This window comes from Scyliorhinus torazame, chromosome 3, assembly GCF_047496885.1.
Source record: "Scyliorhinus torazame isolate Kashiwa2021f chromosome 3, sScyTor2.1, whole genome shotgun sequence".
Taxonomy (NCBI): domain Eukaryota; kingdom Metazoa; phylum Chordata; class Chondrichthyes; order Carcharhiniformes; family Scyliorhinidae; genus Scyliorhinus; species Scyliorhinus torazame.
The window spans coordinates 135,931,821-135,952,175 of record NC_092709.1 but is presented as its reverse complement, the minus strand read 5'-3'; the positions used below and the strand labels follow the sequence as shown (position 1 = coordinate 135,952,175).

At 48.6% G+C, this 20,355-nt stretch overlaps 1 protein-coding gene across 4 annotated transcripts in view; it reads left to right on the top strand.

The window, feature by feature from the left end:
* rasgef1ba (RasGEF domain family, member 1Ba) overlaps nt 1–20,355 on the top strand; it is an 87,876-nt gene that overhangs the window by 41,995 nt on the left and 25,526 nt on the right. For all 4 annotated transcript variants that reach the window (XM_072496245.1, XM_072496243.1, XM_072496246.1 and 1 more), the window contains 4 exons: nt 11,521–11,733; nt 13,562–13,636; nt 16,936–17,031; nt 17,186–17,288. In XM_072496245.1, coding sequence (XP_072352346.1) covers nt 11,521–11,733; nt 13,562–13,636; nt 16,936–17,031; nt 17,186–17,288 — 487 coding nt within the window. The remainder of the gene's footprint in view (nt 1–11,520; nt 11,734–13,561; nt 13,637–16,935; nt 17,032–17,185; nt 17,289–20,355) is intronic.

The following is a 20,355-nucleotide window of genomic DNA, read 5'->3' as shown; positions in this document are numbered from 1 at the left end:
CCCCCACGCCAGGGCACTGGGTGGAGAGGCTTCTCTCCATTCCAGCAGGATCCGCCTTCGGGCGATCAACGAGGCGAAGGCTATGATATCTGCCTCCGCTCCCGTTTCCAACCCTGGCTGGTCCGACACCCCGAATATGGCCTCCTGGGGACCCGGGTCCAGTTTCACACGCACCACCTTGGAAATTACCCTAAACACCTTCTTCCAGTACTCCCCTAGCTTTGAACAGGACCAAAACATATGAACGTGATTCCCCCCCCACCCCCCCACCCCCACCCCGCCCCCCCGCAACGCTCACACACTTCCTCTACTCCTTCAAAAAATCGGCTCATCCTCGCCCTCGTGAGGTGCGCTCTATATACCACCTTCAGCTGTACCAGCCCCAACCTCGCACATGAGGTGGAGGCATTCACTCTCCGGAGCACCTCACACCAGACCCCCTCCCCGATAATCGCTCCCAGCTCTTCCTCCCACTTTGCTTTGATCCCTTCCAGTGGTGCCTTATCCTCTTCCAAAATAGCTCCGTACACAGCTGACACTGCCCCCTTCTCCAGTCCCCTTGTCGTCAACACCTCCTCCAGCAATGTGGAGGCCGGTTCCTCTGGGAAGCTCTGTATCTCCTTCCTGGCAAAATCCCGAACCTGCATGTACCTAAACACTTCTCCCTGCTCTAGCCCATACTTCGCTTCTAGCTCCCTCAATCCTGCAAACCGACCCCGAAGAAACAAATCTTTTAGCGTCTTAATCCCCTTCTCTTCCCATTTCCGAAAACTTCCATCCCACCTCCCTGGCTCAAATCTGTGGTTCCCCCAAATCGGCATTTCCCTTGACCCTAAACCAAACCCGAAGTGTTGCCGAAACTGCCTCCAGATTTTCAATGAAGCTATTATTACCGGACTCCCTGAATATTTCCCCGGAGCTATCGGGAGCGGCGCTGTTGCTAGTGCCTTCAGCCCCGACCCCCTGCACAAACACTCCTCTATTCTGACCCACTGAGAATCAACCCCTCTGACCCAGCTCCGCACTTTCTCCACATTCGCCTCCTAGTAGTAGTATAACAGGTTCGGGAGACTCAAACCCCCTGCCTGCCTTCCCCTCTGTAGCAGCACCTTTCTCACTCTGGCCACCTTCCCTCCCCATATGAATGAGGTAATCCTTCCCTCAATCTCTCTGAAAAAAGACTTTGGCAGGAAAATCGGTAGGCATTGAAAAATAAACAGGAATCGCGGCAACACATTCATTTTAACCGCCTGTACCCGACATGCCAGTGACAGAGGAAGGCCGTCTCACCTTGCCAGATCGGCTTTCACTCTCCCCACCAAACTAGTGATGTTGTACCTGCGAAGCCTCCCCCACTCCCGAGCAACCTGCACCCCCAGATACCTAAAATGAGTTCCTGCCCTACGGAATGGCAGCCCCCCCACCCCCGGCCGAGACACCACAAAGTACTCACTCTTGTCCAGGTTCAACTTGTACCCCGAGAAAGACCCAAATACCTGCAGTAGCTCCAATATTCCTCCTATCGACGCACTCGGTTCCAACACATACAGCAGCAAGTCGTCGGCATATAAGGGCACCCTATGCTCTATCCCCCCCCCCCGCACTATTCCTTTCCATGCTCCCGAACTTCTCAATGCGATGGCCAACAGCTCAATCGCAAGTTCAAACAGCAGGGGGGACATAGAACATCCCTGTCTCGCCCCACGGTGGAGAGAAAAGTATCTCGAACTGATATTATTTGTGCGGACACTCGCCTTCGGCTCCTTATATAATAGCTTTACCCAGTTCACAAACCTTGGTCCAATCCCAAACCGCTCCAGCACTGCCATCAGGTACCCCCATTCTACCCGATCAAACGCCTTCTCGGCGTCCAATGCCACAACTACCTCTGTTTCCTTCCCTTCCGCCGGTGCCATAACAACGTTCAAAACCCTCCTAATGTTCGAAAACAGCTGCCTCCCTTTCACGAACCTCGTCTGATCCTCCCCTATTACCTTCGGGAGGCACTCCTCCAGCCTACCCGCCAGTACCTTCGCCAACACTTTTGTGTCCACATTCAGAAGTGATATGGGCCGATACGACCCACACTCCGTCGGATCCTTATCTTTTTTTAGCAACAGGGAAATTGATGCCTGCCCCAAGGTTTGCCCCTTCCCTATCGCCTCCTCAAACATCCCCACCATCAGGGGTGCCAACCTATCCTTAAATTTTTTATAATATTCCACCGGAAACCCATCCGGCCCTGCCACCTTCCCCAACTGCATCCTCCCAATCGCATCCTTTATCTCCTGCTCCACTATTGCTCCTAATGTAGCCCTGTTCCCCTCCCCTAGCCTCGGGTACTCCAACCCATCTAGAAATTCCTGCATCTCACGGTCTCCCCCGAGTGGCTCTGACTTGTACAACCTCTCATAAAACTCCTCAAAAACCTTGTTAATCAGCACTGGAGCCACCACCAACTTCCCTGCCCTATCCTTCACCTGAAGAATTTCCCTTGCCGCTGCCTCCCTCCGGAGCTCCATGTTCATAAACTGCACCCCTTGCTCGTCTCAGTTGGCGCACCGCCTTCCTGGTGGACAGTCGGTCGAAGCTCGCCTGTAGTTCCATCCTCTTTTCCAGCTTCGCCGGGTCCCCATCCTCTGCATGCCTCCTATATACCTCCAACATCCTTATCCACCCTGGCCTTAAACAAAATTACCTCACCCCTCACCACCGCCTTTAGAGCCTCCCAGACGACTGCCTTTGACACCTCACCCGTACAATTGAAACCTACATATTCCTTAATTACCTTTTCAATTTTCTCACAGAACACTTGGTTCCCCAAAAGCCCCACATCCAGTTTCCATCCCGGTCTCTGCGCTACCCCCTTCTCCAGCACCATATCCACTCAATGTGGAGCGTGATCTGACACTGCAATTGCAGAGTATTCCGATCCCTTGACCCCAGCCAGCAAAGCCTTCCCCACCACAGAAAAGTCGATCTGCGAGTAAGGCCTTCAGTAAGGACTTCAGTAAGGCCTTTGACAAGGTCCCTCATGGTAGACTAGTACAAAAGGTGAAGTCACACGGGATCAGGGGTGAGCTGGCAAGGTGGATACAGAACTGGCTAGGTCATAGAAGGCAGAGAGTAGCAATGGAAGGATGCTTTTCTAATTGGAGGGCTGTGACCAGTGGTGTTCCACAGGGATCAGTGCTGGGCCCTTTGCTCTTTGTAGTATATATAAATGATTTGGAGGAAAATGTAACTGGTCTGATTAGTAAGTTTGCAGACGACACATAGGTTGGTGGAATTGCGGATAGCGATGAGGACTGTCAGAGGATACAGCAGGATTTAGATTGTTTGGAGACTTGGGCGGAGAGATGGCAGATGGAGTTTAATCCGGACAAATGTGAGGTAATGCATTTTGGAAGGTCTAATGCAGGTAGGGAATATACAGTGAATGGTAGAACCCTCAGGAGTATTGAAAGTCAAAGAGATCTAGGAGTACAGGTCCACAGGTCATTGAAAGGGGCAACACAGGTGGAGAAGGTAGTCAAGAAGGCATACGGCTTGCTTGCCTTCATTGGCCGGGGCATTGAGTATAAGAATTGGCAAGTCATGTTGCAGCTGTATAGAATCTTAGTTAGGCCACACTTGGAGTATAGTGTTCAATTCTGGTCGCCACACTACCAGAAGGATGTGGAGGCTTTAGAGAGGGTGCAGAAGAGATTTACCAGAATGTTGCCTGGTATGGAGGGCATTAGCTATGAGGAGCGGTTGAATAAACTCGGTTTGTTCTCACTGGAACGAAGGAGGTTGAGGGGAGACCTGATAGAGGTATACAAAATTATGAGGGGCATAGACAGAGTGGATAGTCAGAGGCTTTTCCCCAGGGTAGAGGGGTCAATTACTAGGGGGCATAGGTTTAAGGTGAGAGGGGCAAGGTTTAGAGTACATGTACGAGGCACGTTTTTTACGCAGAGGGTAGTGGGTGCCTGGAACTCGCTACCGGAGGAGGTGGTGGAAGCAGGGACGATAGTGACATTTAAGGGGCATCTTGACAAATACATGAATAGGATGGGAATAGAGGGATACGGACCCAGGAAGTGTAGAAGATTGTAGTTTAGTCGGGCAGCATGGTCGGCACGGGTTTGGAGGGCCGAAGGGCCTGTTCCTGTGCTGTACATTTCTTTGTTCTTTGTTTGTTCTTTGAGTATACCTTATGGACCGCTGAGAAAAATGAGTGCTCCCGTTCCCTTGGGTGCAGGAACCTCCAAGGGTCCACCCCTCCCATTTCCACCATTAGTAGAAGCCAGCGCCTTCGCCCACCCTGATGGGACCAGCGAGCGCGGCCTTGATCTGTCCAACCTTAGCTCCTGCACCAAGATCCAGTCCCCCCCCCACCATCAGCTCATGCGTGTCCATGTCGGGAATAGCCCCAAACACCTTCCTCGCGAATCCCACATCGCCCCAATTGGGACCGTATACACTTTACAGCGCCACTAATCTCCCCTCCAGCGCCCCTGCCACAATCACAGATCTACCCCCCTGATCTGCCACCACCTTCTCCATCTGGAAGCGCACCCTTTTGCTGACCAACACCGCTACCCCTCGAGCCCTTCCATCAAATCCGGAGTGAAACACTTGGCTAACCCAGCCCTTTTTAAGTCTCACCTGGTCCTTCACCTCAAGTGAGTCTCCTGCAGCATTGCTACATCGGCTTTCAAACTTTTAAGATGTGCAAGCACCCTTGACCTCTTGACCGGACCTCCTAGCCCTCTCACGTTCCACGTGACTATTCTTACTGGGGGTCTCTCACCCCCCCCCCCCAACTTTCTTATTCGCCATCATCATACCACCAGGCCCTGCCCCATAAGCCTGACCTGCCCCTGTCCATTGTTAACATCGAACCCCTTCCCCCCCCCCCTCCCAAGAACCCCCCTACATAAACATCCCCCAACATCCATCCCTCCACCCCCTCTTGCTCGCCTCGCCTGCTATCCAGGCTCCAACGTCCGCAGTCCTCCTCGCACCTCACCCCCGTTCACTAACTGACTCTAGTTAGCTAGCGCGGGTGGCTCCCCCCCCGCCAATACCTCTCGCCCCCTTCCGCCCAGTCCCAGAGAAAGAAACCAAAACAAGCCCAACAATCCAACCCCTACAATTCACTAATATAACATTTAACCGTCGCAACACAGAACGGCATTAACTTGAACTCTGTAACAATGCAAAGAGAAGTAAATTTCAATACAAATCAGTAAAAAGAAAGTTGTAACATTTGTACATTTTCTAGCCGCTCAAACATAGTCCACAGTCTCTCTTCCAGTTCCGCTCTTCACGTCTGTCCCAAGCCTTCTGCCCTCACGAACGCCTCAGCTGCCTCTGCTGTCTCAAAATAAAAGTCTTTGGCATTATATGTTACTCTCGACTTCGCTGGGTACACCACACCAAATTTGCACCCCCTTCTTGTACAAATCACTCGCCCAAACGCCGCCTCGTTTTTTTGCCAACTCCACCGTCAAGTCCTGGTAGATCCGAACCGCAGTACCATCCCACATCACCTCACGCTCCTGCTTCGCCCAGCTTAATACTTTCTCCTTCATGCAAAACCTATGGAAGCAGATAATTACTACCCTTGGCGGCTCGTTCACTTTAGGCTTCGGCATTAATGACCGATGAGCTCTGTCTAGCTCGTACAGGGTGGGCTCTCACCCTCCCCCATCCGCTCCGCCAACTTCTTAGCGAAATATTGCGTTGGCCTTGGGCCCTCTGTCCCTTCGGGCAAGCCCACAATTCTCAAATTGTGCCGCCTTGAGCGGTTTTCCAAGTCTTCCAGCTTTGCTCGGAGTCCTCTGTTAACCTCCACCACCCTCCGCAGCTCGTCCCCCATCGAGGTGACCTGGTCGCTGTGTCGTGTCACGGCCTCCTCCACCTCCTTCATCTTCTCGCCCTGCTCTCTAACCTCGGCCGATGCCTTTGCCACCTCCACCCTGATCGGGCCAATTGCCTCCTCCAACAATGACCTCAACACGACCGCCGTCTCTTTCCTCAAGGCCTCCATGTGCCTCACAAACTGTTTTACCAACTCCACCGCCATCACCTGGGTCATCTTCTCCACCGTAAGTAGTGCGGTCCCGCCTTGCAGTTCGGCTTCCGCCATCCTGTCAACACTTTTGCTCGTCTTCTCCTTCGGCGGCGAACTCGCGTTTCCTCCTTTCTTCGACGCTGCTCTTCGCATCCTTTAGCGGCTTATTGTTTTTTATCTTCTTTCTTTTCTCCTCTCTCCCCCTTCACCCTCCTGTCCTTCATCAATCTGCCATTCTTTTTTTGAAAAAAAAGGGGGAGAGAAAAAAAATCTTTCACCAAACTTCCTTCGACCTTCTTTCTTCCTAGGTGGGAGCCAACCGACGTGGAGCACCCTCCCTACATAGTGCTTTGGCCTCAGGCCTGCCACCTCGGCCTCCTACTAGCTCCGCCCCCGCTGCTCTGACCTGCCGCGCCGGGCCCAGCACTTCAGCCCCCGTCGCCCGACACCCGCGCGGGGTTCTTCGCCGGTTTTTAAACCGGCCCCGCTGGCTGCTCGTGGCGGCCCCAAAGGTTGACGATAGTCGGGGAGTGCGCGAGGACTCGGGGATTTCCCCAAAATCGCCGCGAATCACGGCCACCGGCGGGAGATCTTGTTATTGCGGCTGCCCTGCTCGCCCATGCCACCGGAAGTCCGGATAGCTTATCCATTTTGGCCGAAAAAATAGAAACGCAAATTATTATCCAGATGGAAAACAGATTCAAGATGCATCTGAGCAGAGGGATCGGGGTGTCTTTGTTGATGAATCACAGAAAGTCTGCATGCAGATACAGCATGTAATTAAAAAGGCAAATGGAATGTTAGCGTTAATTGCAAAAGGACTGGAGTTTAAAAGTAGAGAAGTGTTGTTGCAATTGTATAGGGTGTTGGTGAGATCACATCTGGAGTATTGTGTCCAGTTTTGGTCTCCTTAATTGAGGAACAATTTGGTGGCATTGGAGGCAGGAGGCTCACCAGTTTGATTCCGGGGATGAAGTGGTTGACGTATGAGGAGAGATTTAACAATTTGGGCTTATACTGGCTGGAGTTTAGAAGGTTGAGAGGGGATCTGATCAAGATAATAAAATACTAAATGAGATTGATAAAGTAAACGTAGACCAAATATTCCCCCCTTGTGGGGCATCTAGAATGAGAGGTCACAAGATACAGGTTGAGAGGTGGTAGATTTGGAACTGAGATGAGGAGAAACTACCTCTCGCAGAGGGTGGTGAATTTGTCGAACCTGCCCCATTGTGCGGTGGAGTCTGTCAGATGGATGTATTTATGAACGAAAATGGGTGAAAGAGATATGGGGAGCAGGTGGGGAGGTGGATTTGAGACCAGGAAGATATCAGCCATGATCTGGTTGAATGGTGGCGCATGCTCGAGGGGCTGAATTGCCTACTTCTACTCCTAATTCCTCTGTTCCTAAAGACTTGCATGAGTGAGAAAACTCATGAAATCATGTGGAGCTTTACATTGCCTTCAGTGCATGCACGATGAATCAGTGCTTTTGGGTATTTAATTTGTAGTGCAAGCCCAATGCTATGGTTTCCTGGAGCATGCCAGCATTATAATTTTAGATTACTTGCAGTCGGAAAGATTTGAACTCTGGTCGAGGTCAGCATTCCAACCTGTTCACCATTGGCCATGAGGAGCTTTATTGGTTCTCAGTTGCTGCAGCGGCGAGAGTAAACAGATGGCTGGACATTAGACAAAATAATGAAGGGAAAGAGAGGGGAAACATGCCAAAAACAATGCTGCAGTATTTCTCCACGCGAACATTAGGTTTGTTACAGATTTAACAATGTGAACCATTCCTGGTGGCATTGCAGCTTGTTCGGAAAATTGCTTGGACACAAGTTAATCTGGCTACCTTGTTTAGGGATATCCCAAAAATCATAGAGTTTTACAGCACAGAAGGAGGCCCTTCAGCCCATTGTGTATGTGAAGATCCAATTGAGTTTTTTCTAATGTAAACGTGTTCTTTCTGGATGTGTATAAAATTGTTACCAGAAGCACCAGAGAACCACAAATGTATTTGCAATGCACTGTAGGCAACGGCAGTGGAATTCTTTGGTACATTCCTACTGTTGAAGGGATTATACTGTTCCAACAAATATCTTATAACCTGTTTTTAATGCATGCAAATCTTTTTATAACTGGTTAACTTTATGTGTATGGTGGGTTGGATTAGGGTACAGTATAATAGTAACATTTCAGTCATGTTACATTTTTACGCTTGAGGCAAAACCTGAAATCTGGTATTTATTAAAAATGCATTTATGTATAACTGCAGAGTTTGCTATAGGGTGAATACATCACAGAAGGAACTGTGGCAGCACCGTTTGTGTGAACATATGAATTTGAAGCAGCAAGAATAGGCCACTCGGCCCCTCGAGCCTGCTTCGCCATTCAATAATATTATGGCTGATCTGATTGTGGCCTCAATGCCATATTCCGCTGATTACCATTGACTCCCTTGTTAGTCAAGAATCTATCTACCTCTGCCTTAAAAATATTTATTGACCCTGTCGCTCTGTGAGTGTTCCAAGGTTTCTAACCACTTGAGAGAAAATTTCTTCTCGTCTCTGTCTGAAATCGGAGACCACTTGGGTGAAATTCTCCCCCAACGGCGGGATGTCCGCCGACTGGCGCCATAGACGGCGCCAATCAGACGGGCATCGCGCCGGCCCAAAGGTGCGGAATGCTCCGCATCTTTGGGGGCCGAGCCCCAACATTGAGGGGCTAGGCCAACGCCGGAGGGATTTCCGCCCCGCCAGCTGGCGGAAATGGCGTTTGTTGCCCCGCCAGCTGGCGCGGAAATGCGGCGCATGCGCGGGAGCGTCAGCGGCCGCTGTCAGTTTCCCGCGCATGTGCAGTGGGGAGAGTCTCTTCCGCCTCCGCCATGGTGGAGGCCGTAGCGGAGGCGGAAGGGAAAGAGTGCCCCCACGGCACAGGCCCGCCCGTGGATCGGTGGGCCCCGATCGCGGGCCAGGCCACCGTGGGGGCACCCCCCGGGGACAGATCGCCCCGTGCCCCCCCCCCACAGGACCCCGGAGCCCGCCCACGCCGCCTGGTCCCGCCGGTAAATACCAGGTTTAATTTACGTCGGCGGGACAGGCAATTTCTGGGCGGGACTTCGGCCCATCTGGGCCGGAGAATCCAGCGGGGGGTCCCGTCAACCGGCGTGGCCCGATTCCCGCCCCCGCCCAATCTCCGGTACCGGAGACTTCGGCGGGGGCGGGATTCACGGCGGCCAACGGCCATTCTCCGACCCGGCGGGGGGTCGGAGAATGACGCCCCTTATTTCTAAACTGTGCCTCTTAGTTCCATTTTCTCCAACAAGGGGAAACATCCTTTCAGCATCCACCTTGTCAAGTCCTCTCAGGAACTGACATGTTTCAATAACATCACCACTTAATCTTCTGAACTCTAATGGATATAGTCACAACCTGTCCAACCTTTCCTCATTAGATAACCCCACCCCCAGCATCCCAAATATCAGTTGAGTGAACCTTCTTTGAACTGTCTTTAATGTATTTATACCTTTTCTTAAATAAGGAGACCAAATTTGTACACAGTACTCCAGATGTGGTCCCACCGATGCCTTGTAGCAAAACATTCCTCCTTTTATATTCTGTTCTCCTTGCAATAATCGACATTCCATTTGCCTTCCTAATCACTTGTTCTTTTCCTGATTCATGTACAAGGACACCCATTCCCTTTGTATCTTAGAGTTCTGTAGTTTCTCTCTATTTAAATAATATGTTGCTTTTCTATGCTTCCTGCCAAAGTGAGCAAGTTCACATTTTACCACATTATACTCCCATCTGACAAATGTTTGTCCAGTCACTTAACCTATCAATGTCCCTCTGCAGATTCATGTCCTCTTCATAACTTACTTTCCTACCTATCTTTGTGTCATAAGCACATTTAGCAACCAGGTCATTGACATAAATTGTAAGTAGTTGAGGCCCAGGACTGTTCTCTGCAGCACACCATTCATCACAGCTTGCCAATCTGAAAATCACCCATTTATGCCTATTCTTTGTTTCCTGTTAGCTAACCAATCCTCTATCCACGTTAATATGTTATCCCCACACCATGAACGTTTACTTTGCATCATAACCTTTGATGTGCCACCTTGTCAAAAATCTTCTGGAAATCTAAGTATAGCACATCCACTGGTTCCCTTTGTCCATGTTGCCTGCTACTTCCTCAAAGAACTCCAATAAGTTAGTCAAACAGGGGCCGAGATTCTCCAATCCTGCAGTCAAGTTCTGACACCGGCGTGAAAAGCGGCGCGAGCCACTCTGGCATCAATGGGCCGCAAGTGGCAGGTATCCACCCCTTCCTCGGGGGCTAGTACAGTGCCGAAGTGGCTTCCGCAGCTCCGGCGGCCAAAAGCCGGTGCGCCAAGGCTGGCACGTTCGCGCATGCGCGCCATGACCGGCGCGAGTTCGCGTATGCGTGTGGGTTCTCGTCTCCGCGCCGGCCCCCAGGCAGTATGGCGGAGCCCTACAGGGGCCCGGCGCGGAGGAACATAGGCCTCCACGGAACTAGCCCGCCCGCCGATTGGTAGACCTCGATCGTGGGCAGGGCCACCATGGAGGTCCCCCCCCCCCCCCCCCCGGAGTTCGGATCCCCCTGCCCCCCCCACCAGGATGGCCCCCGCAGACAGAATTCCGAGATCCCGCCAGGTGGGACCATATGTAACCCACGCCAGTGGGACTCGGCCGAACTCGGCGGGCACTCGGGCTTTGAACGGCCCACGACCAGCACAGCGGCGATCCCGCGGGCGCGCTGAAAATCGACACCGGAGAATCGGTGAGCCGGCGGCGTGGCGCGATTCTCGCCCCCCCCCCCCCCCCCCCCCCGGCAATTCTCCGACCCGACACGGGGTTGGAAAATCCCGGCCAGGATCTCTCTTTCACAAAACCATGTTGACGCTGCCTGATCGCATTGAGATTTTCTAAGCGCCCTTCTGTAACCGCCTTAATAACAGATTTGATTTCACAAGTAGACGGAAATTAATTCCTGTTGTTCACTGGTTCTCAGTATAACTATTCTGAGACGTGCAAGTGCTGTGTTTGAATAGCTTTGCAGAGGATTGGGGGTAACCATGTGATAGAGATAGTGACCTCAGTTCTTTTTTTGACCTTAAAAATGTTTTAACCCAATTCCTCCCCTATAAACCCATCCTATCTGGTAGGTAGCGCCTCATGCTATGGTTCAGTTTTATGTTTCCTGGTAACCGTCAAGAAGACATTCGCGTATGGCAATAGTTATTCAGATGTAAACATATTCTGATGGAACATCCTGGAACTCAAGTCCATCTATTTACCAGCAAGCATCTCCAAATACAGTTCGTATACATGCCTCAATCTGAGACACCAGTATCCACGCAATATTTAGCTTTTTGTAGAATTATCCGGATGCTGATTTTACGATTTGTCTTTTCTTTTTTGTGGCAGTTACATCGGAAAACTATGCACCAGATAACTCAGAATCTGAGCCGGAAGCTTGCTACCCTTAACCAATATGAAGAAGTTCTCACAAAATTAAATGCATCTGTCACAGACCGACTGACTGTGCTGAAGACCAAACCGCAATCCATTCAGAGAGATATACTGACCATCTGCAGTGATCCATATACTTTAGCTCAGCAGCTAACACATGTAGAACTGGTTAGTGCTTCATCACACTATTTATTACATGTATTTTAAGATGCCACGGGTTAGATTTTAAAATGTAAGAAACAATGTTGTTTGTTCTTTTTTTATTTTGTTACAGTGTTTTTGACTCATTTTTCAGCACTTAGGCCTCTATTCCTTAAGCTCTGGAGGTTTATGTTCACTAAGGTTTTGTGGAGATGTTTGTGTATCTATAAGGGAATAACAATAATTTCACAACATGGTTACAGTTTGTAAATGATGCCTCTTACAATGATTCCTGAAATAGCAAACTCAAATTTTGCCACTGGAGCTCAATATCCTTCTGTTTATTTACCAGCATTAAATATCACCCTGGACTGAATTAGTTCAGTAAAGATGGTTCTAAATCATGAGGCAGTAATTTGATCAGTAATAAGATGTTAGCAATTCAAATCAGGTGGGGTCAGCAATTTTGGAGGGTCTACATGAATGCTGGAGACATAGCCTCAGTTAGCTGTTGAGCAAGTGGAAAATTGGATTGGAAGCTGTTCTGCTCACAACCCATCACTCACAACACGGGTGGGATTTACCGGCTGTTCACACCTGCGGGAAATTCCAATCCCACAGCAGCGCATGGGTTTCCTGGCGACGAGGGGTGCTGTCACCGGAAAATCCTGTTGATAACGGCGGGGTGGGTAGATCCTGCTGACGGGCCGTCTCCGCCTCTGAAAAACACACAGCAGGACGATCAATAAATTCCGACCCAATTTTGCATTGGGTGGGCCAAGATCCAGTCCATCAGCTCACCACCCAGATGGGAAAGATAAAATTCCATCCTGTGGAAATGGTTGAGATGATAATCATTGGCAGCTGACTTGCTTCGACTTAGTTCCTCCGGTCCCATACGAGGCAATGGGCGGCAAGACTCAGCTACCAACCTCGGTCCATCACAGTCTCTCTCGTTCCAGTCCAGGTGGTGACATAGTCTTGAAGGCCCTCCTTAAATGTACTTTGCCAAGTCTTCTTTGGCTGGCCCCGCCTCCTTTGCTACTCTGGTGGGGTGTACGTCCAGCAGACGAAATACACGTGCTGACAACATCAGTCGTTTCTCCGTCGCAATGTCCCGCAGGCGTCCCTGACCAGTACTCTGTGCCATGTCATTGCTGCCTCTCCATGTGATTCTCAGGAGCTTACGTAGGCAGCACTGGTGAAGGGCGTCCAACTTATGTGACAGCTTTGTTGTTCTATTCCATGTCTCGCTGGAACAGATTGCAGTTTGTACCACAATGAACATGGGGAATCATAGCTTCATGGCCATGTTGATGGTGTTGGATGCCCAGGCCATGTTGGAAGATCAATGCTGTTTAGCTCCTTATGAGAACCAACACAGCCACAATGGGCCAAATGACCTGTCCTGTAATGATTCCATGTAACATCATGAACAGCATCTTGCAAGCCTGCTATGGCATGTGAAGCCACTTTTTCCATAGTACAGAGAACATTTAATCTTTTTGCCTATATTAAGACCAATCTTCAGTTGTGTTACATGTTGGCAGCTGATAAAGTTGCAGAGGGAAAGGTTCACTGAGGTTTGTGTTGAAATGATTTTTACGTTCTACTTGTAATTTTTTTAAAAATCGTTTACTGATTAAACTCAAATGCTCCTTATTTTTGTACTTTTATTTTTGGCCCAAAAAGCGTATATTGTGTCTCGGGTGACATTACCTAATCTTTTGACCTCAAATTCAAGAAAACAAACCTGACAATAATTAAGAAAGCATTTGCCTTTGTGGTGCATAAAATAGGAACACGTTGATATATTACGTTTGGCTTGCCGTTGATATTTAGTTTATTTCTGCAGGAACGTCTCAGTCATATTGGACCTGAGGAATTTGTTCAAGCCTTTGCACACAAAGACACTTACGATAACAACAAGGTACAGTTTCTCTCCGCGATTACAAACTAATGCTGTTCGATGTTCTTCAGCACAAGTGTTTGCTCGGCAGTTGCACTCACAGCCAGTTTTTAACGTTTCTTTTTCAAATCAACATTTCTGCCATTTTTAATCGACTTACAGTAAAATTTCAAACAGCCCATCCACATCGAGCAACTTTTGATCTCTATTAATTTATGGACAGAGGTGTTGACAAAAGAAAATCCTCCCAGGACAGAGTACAGAGCTCCGCCATTTTGTCACAATGCCATAAAGAGTCTTTTAGTACAGCGGAAGATCTCTCCCCCGTTGTAGACATGAAGAGTTAATAAAGAGAAAATGAGAGTTTGATTTAATTTCTGGCTAGGTAGAAACAGTGTGTTTGTAAGCACTTTTAAAACAGAATTGAATAAATATTTGATTAAAAAAGACAGAAAAGGATTTGACACAGAACAGTGAAGTATGACTCAGGTAAATCGCTGACATAAACGCAATGACCTCCTTTTGGGCTGCACTTTTCTGGGCAAGATCTTCCGGCTGTTCATGCCAGTGTGATCTACCCATCCTGCCAACAGTGCAACCCCGCAGTGGGTTTCCTAGGATTCAATAGGAAATCCCATTGACAGCGGCGGGACCAGAAGATCCTGGCGCTGGCCAATATGGGCTGCCTCCCGCCACTGAGGAACACGCTGCGGGGAGACCAGAGAATCTCGCCATTGTTTGCTGTTAAAGATGTAACATCAGTATAAATTCAGCATGTCAAATGATTCTTTTTGCTTTATATTCATCATTCTGATAGATCACACCTATGCACTGCCAGCCTGGCATCTTGGCACTCCCTCACGGGAACCCTGGCAGTGTCAAGTTAGCATTGCTACCTCACAGCACCAGGGACCCGGGTTCAGTTCCAGCCTTGGGTGACTGTGTGGAATTTGCACATTCGGCCCGTGTTTGCCTGAGTTTCCTCCTACAGTGCAAAGATGTGCAGGTTAGGTGGATTGGCTATGCTAAATTGCTCCTTCGTGTCCAAAAGGATAGGTGGGGTTATGGGGATAGGGCTGGGGAGTGGGCCTAAGTAGGATGCTCTTTCAGACGTCGGTGCAGACTCGATGGGCTGAATGGCCTCCTTCTGCACTGTAGGGATTCTATGAAAACGCAATTACTTGCGTGGTTGTGCTGACATTACAGCGATTTGGGAGGAAACCAACTTAATAATTGCACAAACTATTTTCCGCCTCATTTGCGACAGACAGCAAGAGGGGAATCATTGGGTGGTCCAACTTCTGCTTTAAAAACCAGTACTGAAATCAAGATTCATTGAACAGTTTCCAAACACATTATTTTCCAGGCCCTCAAAATTATGTAAATTCCTTATCTGCCTCAATCTTCCATTCATTCTGTGTTTTTTAAAACCCAAGTTTGACGCAATTAAATCATCCAAGAGACTCCTCTGTTCCAAAGAAAGCAACCCCAGCTTTTCAATCTATCTTCAGAGCTCAAATTCTCCATTCCCAGCTCCTTAAGCTACTTTTTGTCCTCTTTATTGCGATCACAATCTTTAATGTGATGACGGGAACTGTACAGTATGCTAGCTGATGTCCATACATTGGTGGTTTACACAGTTCTAGCATAACATCCCTGCTCTTATACTCCAGAATTCCACTAATAAAGGAAAGTATGAAGTATACATTCTTAACCACTTTGTCTCTCTGTCCTGTCACCTTCAGGTATTTATGGAGACACACTCCAAGTTCATTTCCTCTATGCTTCTCAGTATTCTACCATTTATTGTGGATTGACTTGCTGTATTTGTTGTCCACAGTGAATTACCTCACACTTTCCTAGATTGAATTCCATTTGTGACTTTACCGCTCCACCATACCAGTCTACTGTAGTCTTCAGCTTTCTTCCTCGCGCACAACACAACCAAATGTCTCCAACATCCCCTCCGCCACAATAATGCTTAAATCATTGCTGTATGTCACAAACCCAAGTGGATGGCCTTCTATGTGCATTTTGTGATAGGGATGACGATATTATTTATCAGTGAGGCATTGGGTTGGGGGTCAAAATCCTGCTCGGGGTCAGGGGAGAGGATGAAGGGCCCAGCCAAAATCATGCTCAGTCAGATAGGAGCTCAGCTGAAATTCAGCTGCTGCTCAGTGAGACAGCTCAGGGGTCAAAATTTTGATAATTTAGGACATTGCAATGATCAATTGTTTGTGTGTGTTTGGGTTCTGTGACTGTTTTACATTCCGCCCACTTGTCTATTTGCTCGCAGGGTTTTCGTACTTTCCTGAAAGTTTCTTAAATGCTTCCCTTTCAGAGGATATTTGGCCTTGTTGCTTGTGCTTTTAGGGTGCATCTGCTTCATGTTTTTCTGTTGTCTTTCTGTTGAGTTTGGGTGCCACTTCTTTCACCATGTTTTTTCATAGCTATGCCACAATCATCTTTTAAGACTTGGAAATATATCACTGTTCCTTCACCGTCACTGACCAAAATCCTGAAATTCCCCCCCCCTAACAGCACAATGGGTGCACCTACACCTGCAGCGATTCAAGAAGACAGCTCACCACCACCTTCTGATGGGCAACTACGGTTGGGCAATAAATGCTGGTCTAACTAGCGACATTCATATCCCATAAATGAATAAAAAATTATCCATTTATTTATTTTCTTGTTCACATTTACCGTCCTTTTTCCAATAATAGTTTCTGATCTTTTGATTTTCAAGAACCATGTGAATTGATTTATTCTGAGTATTGCAGGCCTAGCATGTAACAGTCTTATGGAGAAATGCCAGAACAAATGGCATATTTTCGCAGGTGCAATGTAACAATGGGAAGCACTATCCAATAGCATCACCAACATTTGTTTGGTGCTTTGAAACCAAATATTATTGGTCCAATTGTCCGCCCAGCACTGGGATCGTCCGCTCCCACTGAACGTCAGTGGACTTTTGGCGGGGCTGCCGAATCTCCCACGGCGGGTTCCGGCTGGGATGAGACCAGAAAATTCCGGCCTATTTTTTTATATACGTTTTAATGTCTTTTCAACCTTCAGTTGAAAACCTACGTCAACAAAGCCATGACAAACATTGCAATATAAAAGACTCCTTTTATAAAAAGAGTATGACGCACATGCCTGATATCACATGTTTATGAAATGTCTTTTATCGAGCAATACTTTTTGCTGATATGTTTTCATAAGGATTGCTGTGCTTTTATTTGTGAAATGAGATAGAAGTATTTTGATTCTACTTTTTCCATGCGAAAACAGCCTTGCTTTTATTTTTATTTCAGACCTGCTTTAATGATCTGAAGAAAACAAGTAACTTGGAAGCATATGTTGAGTGGTTTAACAGACTGAGCTATCTAGTAGCAACAGAGATCTGCATGGTGAGTTAGCTCTCCCCATGTTTCGACACTGGAGTTGTTTCTTTGTGCCTGTCACAATAATTGTCACTCATTAATATACATTTCAACTGTCAGTTCCCTTTAGTGAAAGGTACTGATTCGTCGGAAATCCAATTTTCTCATCTGTCATTCACAGCCGGTGAAGAAGAAGCACAGGGCACGGGTAATAGAATATTTCATTGATGTAGCTCGGGAGTGCTTCAACATTGGCAACTTCAATTCCTTGATGGCAATTATTTGTGAGTATTGCTCATAAGCTGTGATTTAATGCATACAAGGCAGATCAATCAAGTTGGTAGCTTCTCATTAAATCCCAACACAATTATTTGTAAAATATGCCTGTGATATGTTTTCTAAATCGTAATCAGGCAGCAGCATTGGCACCTAACAATCAGAACATCCAGATATGGATAAGCTATTCCATCTCAGTTTAATGTTCAGAAAATAAAAATGGAAAAAAGACAACAACCTATTAAATGTAGAAGGATGTATCACATAAGCTTATCAGATTTAAATTGTCAGTAACTTTGACACAGGGGACTTTTACAAAGCACTGCTGTACCATTTACGTCTTCTGTGTTAAGTTAATGCAACGTTATCAACATAGTTAATCATGTACCGGGCTGTACCTCAAGGGCATTCGAGTATCAGTCAAAACAAATTATACCAACATTTTATAGATCATTGGCTGGGCCACATCTGAAACAACATTTTGAAATTGTGAGCATCTTACCTTCAAGGTGACATTGATGCATTGGAAACAGTCCAGATGACTGACAGGGATAATTTGAGGCCTGAGAGCTTGCTATTACAAAGGCAGGCTCAATGAACTGATTATTTTCATTCAAAAATAATGGAGTGCAGACTCAATCCAAGTTTCAAACACTGAAACGAAAAGGTTATTTAAGTGACTTCTTCAGTTTGGACTGTGGATGCGACATGTTGGAGAAAATAAAAATAAAATCAGTCAGCCTCAAGCAACATTTGAAATTAGAAGCACTAACTTCCCTCAACAGAAGAAAGTATTCGTCGATTAGATCCCCAACAGAAACAGATGACTTTTAAAAAGGCTGGATAAAGACGTATCTTGTTAGAAGTGTGATTGATGGTTCTAAGTTAAATGCTACGATAAAGAATGTAATGGTCCCTGAACTTATGGGACTGGGGCAACTGTTGTCCCAAGGAAAGTCAGGAGTGAGTAAATCTTTTGTACGTTTTAACTTTGCCTTAACAGGGAGAAATATTCCAAAATATATCTTCAGAACAATAAATGGATTGGATTGAAATGCCCATTATATATGAGCTGGGAAATGAAAGACTTCATATGAAGCACTTAGTTTTTCTTGCCTCATGGATACCGTGGGCTCGATTCAACTAATTGGATACAATGTCCCATAGCCAGCACGTTTAGCCGCATTTCTCCCAGCACTCGCAGCACTGTGTAAGGGGCCTCAGCGGGAAACGTGCAGCCGATGCCCACATAGCCCCATTTTGTGCACTGGGGAGCTCTGCTCGCCAGAACTCCCCAGCTTAAATGGCATCTCGATCTCCGAGGCCCCCAAAGCGATCCCCCCCCCCCAGCTCAAACACACTATGGGTGGGTCCCAGTCCCCCCCTGCACCCCCAACACCCACGCAGGGCTGATCACGTGCATAAAATGTCAGCTTGGCACCTTGACAGGGCCAACCTGACACCCTCGCGGTGCCTGGGTACCTTGACACTGCCAGGCTGGCACCCAGGTGGCACTGCAGGGGGAGTGGGAACCTTCCCATAGAGCTTTCGGGCAGGGCGGGGTCGCATCGGGGGCCTCGGAGATCAGGACGCTGTTTAAAAATGGGCTGTGTGCATTCCCGCCGAGGCCCCTTATACAATGTGAGTCGCCTTGTATAGCCATGTGTTTCTCGGTGCAGTGAAAGCCAGGAAACAGGCGGCTAAATGAGCTTGTTATGGGACTTTGTTCCCAATTAGTTGAATCGCGCCCCATATATTCTGTTGTTTCCTCTGCTTCACAACCTGTAAAAATCACCTTAACCGTATCGTCTTATTCTACCATCTGTACTACTGTGTGTGGGCCCAGGAAATGTATGTGACATATAAATGATGGTTGTGATTTACCCGGTCTTTTTTAAAATTTGGGTAATAGTTTGGAGTTAGTAGCTGTGATGGGGGTGTGTCTTAATCATCACTGTTCTTGGAGTTTCTCCAATGTCCATTGTTGGGCATCTGGAGGAATAAAGGCACAAGGGTAAAGTTGTGATCCAGAGATGATGGGAAGGTAGGGAGGAGGTATACGTAAAAATCAACCACAGCTTGTAAATCAGAAGAGAGTGTGGGGTGAGGTGATTTGGGAGAAGGAAGACCAGGGGCGTCATTCTCCGACCCCCCGCTGGGTCGGAGAATGGCCGTTGGCCGCCGTGAATCCCGCCCCCGCCGAAGTCTCCGGTACCGGAGATTGGGCGGGGGCGGGAATCGGGCCGCGCCGGTTGGCGGGACCCCCCGTTCAATTCTCCGGTCCGGATGGGCCGAAGTCCCGTCCAGAAATTGCCTGTCCCGCCGACGTAAATCAAAGCTGGTATTTACCGGCGAGACCAGGCGGCGTGGGCGGGCTCCGGGGTCCTGGGGGGGGGGGCGCGGAGCGATCTGACCCCGGGAGGTGCCCCCACGGTGGCCTGGCCCGCGATCGGGGCCCACTGATCCGCGGGCGGGCCTGTGCCGTGGGGGCACTCTTTCCCTTCCGCCTCCGCCACGGCCTCCACCGTGGCAGAGGCGGAAGAGACTCTCCCCACTGCGCATGCGTGGGAAACTTTCAGCGGCCGCTGACGCTCCCGCGCATGCGCCGCATTTCCGTGCCAGTTGGCGGGGCAACAAACGCCATTTCCGCCAGCTGGCGGGGCGGAAGTCCCTCCGGCGTCGGCCTAGCCCCTCAATGTTGGGGCTAGGCCGCCAAAGATGCAGAGCATTCCGCACCTTTGGGCCGGCGCGATGCCCGTCTGATTGGCGCCGTCTTTGGCGCCAGCCGGCGGACATCGCGCCGTTGGGGGAGAATTTCGCCCCAGATTTGTTGATATCATCTTCTTTGATAGTTTCAGCGTCTCTGCTGGCCACGGCCTCACCAGTGGGCATTCCAATAATGACCAGCACCAGTCTGCTCCCATCCAGTTAGCTCCTGCTGTCCTGGTTGTGAGCCGCGTGGTCCTGCTAGAAAGAAATTGTGTAAAATGGGCAGTCTGTTTGGCTGATCTGGCTATTATGGCTAAATAACAGGCAAGGTATGCAAGCTGTGAAGTGGTGAATTAAATGAATTCC